The sequence below is a fragment of the Phaethon lepturus genome, unplaced genomic scaffold, assembly GCF_000687285.1.
Source record: "Phaethon lepturus isolate BGI_N335 unplaced genomic scaffold, ASM68728v1 scaffold48644, whole genome shotgun sequence".
Taxonomy (NCBI): Eukaryota; Metazoa; Chordata; class Aves; order Phaethontiformes; family Phaethontidae; genus Phaethon; species Phaethon lepturus.
In genome coordinates, this window is record NW_010536480.1 from 1 (window position 1) to 6,130 (window position 6,130).

General features: G+C 43.4%; 1 protein-coding gene across 1 annotated transcript; it reads left to right on the plus strand.

Moving 5' to 3' along the window:
* Positions 1-350: 350 nt before the first annotated feature.
* TCTEX1D2 (Tctex1 domain containing 2) lies at positions 351-4,937 on the plus strand (the record flags this gene model as incomplete). The annotated part of the gene is made up of 4 exons (XM_010286175.1): positions 351-484; positions 2,082-2,151; positions 3,907-3,970; positions 4,612-4,937. Coding segments are annotated over 4 exons (316 nt in total), but the record flags the coding sequence as incomplete, so codon positions are not given.
* Between the last annotated feature and the right edge of the window lie 1,193 nt (positions 4,938-6,130).

The window sequence follows — 6,130 nt, forward strand, 5'->3', positions numbered from 1 at the left end:
AGGGTGGGGGTGTTGGGAATGGGGGAGCTCTGGGGATTTGGAGACTGGGGGGACACTGGACACCCGGACTAACTTTGACATGAGATGTAGGAGCACAGGCAGGGGACACTGCTGGAGGGGCGACTGCTGACGGAGCTGGTTTTGCGCCTGTGTTTATGGGTGTTTGGCCTCTGGCTGTTGGCAAGGCTGGTTAAGTATCTCCATCTGAGCTGGACTTTTTTTTTTCCCCGTGTTAATTCATTGTTTTCTTTAATATGTGAAAGCTAAATTTTCCTGCCTGGGACTATGTACATTTCTACATATTGTGTGAACTTTCTGGGCCTTCTGTTGCTGTCTTTTTGCCCTGATAGATTTAAATCGTCCACAGTAAAAGAATGCATCCATGCAATACTGAAGGAGAAGCTGACCAATGTACAGTACATCCCAGAAGAAATGCCTCAGCTTACAAAGTCTTTATCAGAGACAATAAAAGACAGACTGAAAGGTAAGGAGGCTTGCTGGGGAAGTAATTTCTTTTCTTACTGTGTCATCTGCCTCTGACAAAATCCCTCTTTTCTCCTTTTGAAACCTATTCCTTCCCCATTGACTGACTCGAGTCTGCTGTTATGAAACAATCTGTCCTATATACGTATGTTCCTTGCCTGCAGAACTAGAAACCTATTTCAAGCAGACAAGATTTGATTTTGTATAGACTGACTGGTGTGGGATGTCAGCCTTGGAGGGGCTGCAGGGGGCAAGAAGCTGCAATTAGAGAGAAGGAAGAAGTGATGCTTCATTGCTTCTTGCTTGAATAAACAGAACTATTCCTGCTTTTCAAGTTACATCAGAGCTGGGTCAGAGTGGAATAGCAGGGAAGTCAGAACACTGCTCAGTGGGAGCAGCGGAGGGGGAGAGAGTTAGGAGCACAATCAGCCAAGGAGGGGTGTGACTACAGCCTTACAGCACTGGAAAAAGGTTGTGGTGGCACTGTGCAGGATGACCTCCAACATTTTTGAGTGCAAGAACTGGACTTCAGGCTCCAGCAGGTGTTTCCTGTGTTCAGTGCTAGAACAAGATGGGAGTTGGCATGGCCACTTTTTTTTTTCCCCTCTCCCTGGAGACAGGCTGGTGCTCCATCTGCCGGGCTGGCCTGGCATGGTGACACAGACATACCGTCACCCTCGGCAGGAACCGGGGGTTTATGGTTCTCCAAGAGTTATGCATCTGCTTTAAAACCAGCAGCAGCTGTAGTCCCAGCACGTGTTGATGCCAAGCTAATATGCACAGGGCTTAGCTTCAGTAATCTGTAAACACACTCGCAGTAGCCTGAAGCAAGACTGGCCGTTTTATCAGCTGGCATCTCTGAAAAGTATTGACATGGTGGATATTACCATACCCAGCCTGTTATGTTCAATCCTTCAGTGGAAGCGGTGCACCAGAATCTTCCCAGGACACTGCTTTGTTGAAGACAGGCATTAGGATCTGTATTTTATTTTAAACATGGTTGTTCTGATTTGGCTTCTGGAACATTGCCATGGCCTGACTGGATCTGGCCTATGCCCCAAAGGTATTTCTTTACTATTGTAAAACAACTGCATATCTTTGCAGACACGTAATATAGACGCTATTCTATTGTATGGCTTTTTATCCCAGCTCAGAAGCCAAGGAAAGCCCTGTGTGGCAGAAGAATCTCTACAATACCTTTGCATCAGAACAATTTTTAAATAAGCCAATTTTTTTTTTTCCAAATTGGATTTTGTCCACCAGCATCCTTATTTACATTCTTTACCTGTGTTCAGTTCTTCAAATTGTCAAAGTAGAATGCTGACATATAATGTGGCTGTTCAGGAGTGTCTTCTACCTTAGATGCATCTTTTGACAGATGCCAAATACTCTGTTCACTATTTCAACTCCAAGACGACCATGGTACTCTGTACCTCGGAAAATGAAGTCACAGGGCAGTCAGTCCACTTTGCCAATTGCATGGACTTGTGTAGGACACTTGCTTTATAACAAGAAATCTTTAGCTTTTTGTGGCCTGTTTTGGGCTCATATTTTGAACAAGTTGTTGCTTGCACTATTATTTTTTCCTCTCTCTCCAGAGGAGGGATTTGACAGATACAAAATGGTGGTACAGGTTGTGATTGGAGAGCAGAGAGGAGAAGGAGTGAAGTAAGTTTTGCATCTTCTAATTGTATTTCTATAATTTTTGTTGGGTTTGGGTGATTTGGTTTTTTGTTGTGGGTTTTTTTCTTTGGAAGCTGCTTCCAACTTTCCGAGGTACAAAGATCTCTCGGCAGATGATGAAGTGTAAAGCACTATTTTTTCCTCTTTAAGTGGCAAGTGAAGGCTTGGATTGTGGCTGATTGAATTACCTGGTGGTAATTGGCTATATTGTGGTTCTTAGCAAGCTGAAATGCTGAAAAGCATTTGTGAGGAGCGTTGCAGAAAGGCATTTTGTATTCACCATGAACTAGAGCACACACCCAGCCCATTCTCAAGGCCCTGCTGGAGCAAAAGAGCCATAGTAGCTCACTTCTGTCTAAGGCCAGATTTCCAGAAATACTTCATTTGCATTTAATCCCCTCAGGTGAGCATTTTTCAGAAGTTTAAATTTCCATAATTCCCATGCAATACTGTCATGGGAATCAAGCCTAGACTGTAGGTGCTGAGCATTTGCAATCTAGCTCCAGATGCCTATAATCAGACAAAAGAATTCCTCTTGGCTGCAGTAGTGGGCTGTAGCTTTCCATTGCTAGTGGGTAGGGAGAAGACAAAAGACAACAGCCCACAAGATTTATGTGCTTTATCTGCTGGGCTTATCTTTATTATTGTGCCTGGTACTCCAGCAGAAGATAAGTGCAGCAGAGCTGTAATAGATCTGCTGCCTCAATGTTCTGGAGGTCAGGAAGGAATATCTGTACCTGCTGCTCAGGGTCTTGTCAGGAAGACTGCTCCAGAAGCACCGTACCAGGGTGAACAGTTCAACAAGGTGGTCTGATTTGAAACGTGAAGCCCAGCAACACAGACTGACAGAGCAATTGGGAAAATTCTCTGGTTTGCAGTAGGCAGGAGGCAAGACTGAAGCAGGATCACTAACATCCTTAATTTAAAATACTGGGTAACCAGGGTATTCCAGAGGCAGAGTGGAATATTGGACTGAAAAAATAACTCTGAGGGCTAAGGTAATAGAAAAAAAGGATGAAATTCAACAATCTTATAACAATAAATCACACATGTAGGAACTAGAAACAGCACGCTGTGCCACAAACAGGGATCCCATCAGCTGAGACTGACCAGGGCAGGCTGGGAGCTGGGCATTTGCAGCAGAGAAAGTCAGTGTGTAAATGACATTAGACAAGGCAGCAGCAAGGTCTCGTCCATAATATCCTGTTACAATCTGGTTGCTTGTCTTCAAGGTAAGGTTTGGACTGAAGCAGTTGTAGAAAAAGGCCAGCAGGATGGTTGGGGAACAGAGAGTATAGATGCGAAAGGACTAGGAGAGCTTAGCTAATGGTCTGCTAAGGCATCTGCCAAGGAATACGATAGCTCCCTATAAATAAGTTGGGAGTACGTACCACAAGGGTGCAGGAGGTGAAGGACAAGAACAAATAAGCTAAATTAGCCACTGATACACATAGGCCAGAAGTCAAAGATTCTTAAGCAGCATAGCAATGAGGTTTCAAGCCTTCAAGTGTTGGTAGCTGATGAATTTGAAGATGGAGCTTGATCCACATACAGAGGGGGTTACCGCATGTGGTGGAATTCAGCAGTGGAGATCTAGGCTCAAGATTCAGGAGAAGGCTTCCCATTTCCTTTATCTTTAGTGGAAGCTCAGCTTGCTTTTCAAGGAAAGTATTTGTGATCGCTTAGATCCTTAAACATGAACTCTGTGGGTAATGGGTCTGCTGTGTCTCCTTTGTTTAGTATGGCTGCGCGATGTTTCTGGGATGCTGACACTGACAGCTATGCTCATGATGTGTTCATGAATGTAAGTATCAGCTGTCTTACCATGGGAAAGTGTAAAGCTACTTGCTTTTGTATGAGAGGCAGAGTGACCTTAAATATAGGGCAGAAAAAAAGAACAACCACTAGAAGGAAGGTACCAAGACTCTATTGAAACAATATGATTTATGTCCTTATTCACAAAACATACTTAAATATAATATCCAACATAGTAAAACTTATTTCCTGAGTAGGTCATGCAGTACTATATGGAAGTTGTTCCAGTCACACCATTTTACAGGTGGGGAGAGCAGGCACAAGAGATCAAGTCTTGTCATACATGCTTTGCTGAACTGCTGTCATGGGGTATGGCTGGAATCCAGGACTGGGCAAAAGTCAAGGTTTTCTTTTAATTATAATTTTATTGTTCTTTTATTTTAAACTGACACCTAGATACCTGTGGGTGTGTGCATAGAATAAATTGAGGCATTTCTGTCATTCAGACACACTGACCTGGGTTATACCACAAGTGAGGAGAATAAGAAACTAACTAAAAGACAGAAAATTGTAATATATTGCAATATAAGGTTATGCTCTGGTGTAAATATTCCCTTAGGTTAGCCTTTTCAGCTAGGCTAGCAAAGAGCTTGTCTTTACTAACATGGAGCCTTTCTCTGTTTTCCCCAGGACAGCCTTTTTTGTGTGGTAGCTGCATTTGGCTGCTTCTACTATTGAAGATGGTAAACATTGCACAGACGGACAGAGGTGGGGAAGAATGCTCTAGGGTATTTTTTGTTAAAGTGCACAAAAGCATCATGTTCTTCCTTTAGTACCTAACAAAACAACAGCTCTACAAAGCATGTCCTACACCTGTTCTACACACTACAACATTTCTTCTTCCTTGTGGATATCAATATAGCTTTAAGTACAATATTATTATGTCCTTTATTTAAATTGCCCTTTGTTTTCATATGGTGTATTGGTTTTGCCCTAAAAAAGTGTATTTCTAATAGCTGTTGTTTCTAAGGCAAACTCAACTTTCATCTTGAAATGGTTCTGTTGCTTTTATTTTTGTTATTTTGGAAATGAATGAAATATTTATAAGAAATGTAACATAATAAATCTATATTTCCTGTGGAGTGACCCTTGCCATTTCCACCGTTTGCCCTTTTCTTCCACTCTACAAGGTGCACTAGCCTTGATTGCTTGTTTGTGCTTCTCAGATGAGCATTTTCTGAGGATTCTTTGTAAACTAACCCATAAAGCCAACTTCATATTCTGGTTATCCAGATTTGTTCCTGTGACTCCCATAAGATTTGGGCTGTGAATCCCAACTGTGTCACGTGAGGTGATATTAACTGATAGGAAGACAAGGTATTTAGGACATTAGGTCAGGCCAGCAGCCTGCACGCCCCACTGACTGCCAAAACTCCTCCCTGCCCTAAGTCCTCATTGGTTTGGTGCAATTTGGCACCTGTGGGCACTGTGAGTAATCACTGGTTTTTGCCCTCTTCAGCAAATACTGCAGTGCTTTCTCAATCTTTGCCTCTCCATAATTGTTTTGGGATACAAGGATGGAAGTTTGGAGCCCAAATTTGTTAGGACTCCGGCCTTGGAAAGGAGCAGTAGACAAGGCTGCTGTAGATCAGAAAAGGAGTGCTAAAGTCTCTTGTCTCCCCCAAAGTTAGAGGATCAGGTTCGTTCCTGAGAGAGTGGGTGCCACCAGAGTGGATCTCAAATGCCCATCGGAAGATGGGATGAGTTGCTGTGTGGCGATGCCTGTCAGCAGAACACTTTCAACAGCGTGAATGGCTTTTAGAGTGCAGAAGTTAGTTGAGGTGAATCCCGAGTCATAGAAATCATAGAATAGTTTGCGTTGGAAGGGACCTCTAAAGGTCATCTAGTCCAAGCCCCCTATGATGAGCAGGGACACCTTCAACCAGATCAGGTTGCTCAGAGCCCCATGCAACCTGACCTTGAAGGTTTCCAGGGATGGGGCATCTACCACCTCTCTGGGCAACCTGTACCAGTGGTTCACCACCCTTGTTGTGGAAAATTTCTTCCTTATATCTAGTCTGAATCTACTCATCGAGTGCTGGAGCAGAATGCACTATGCCCATGCAGCTCTTGGAAAGGGGGGGAAGTAACAGATTACAATGCATCTTCTAGAAGCACTCTTTCGGCTGCAATCCTGAAGGCAGCACAC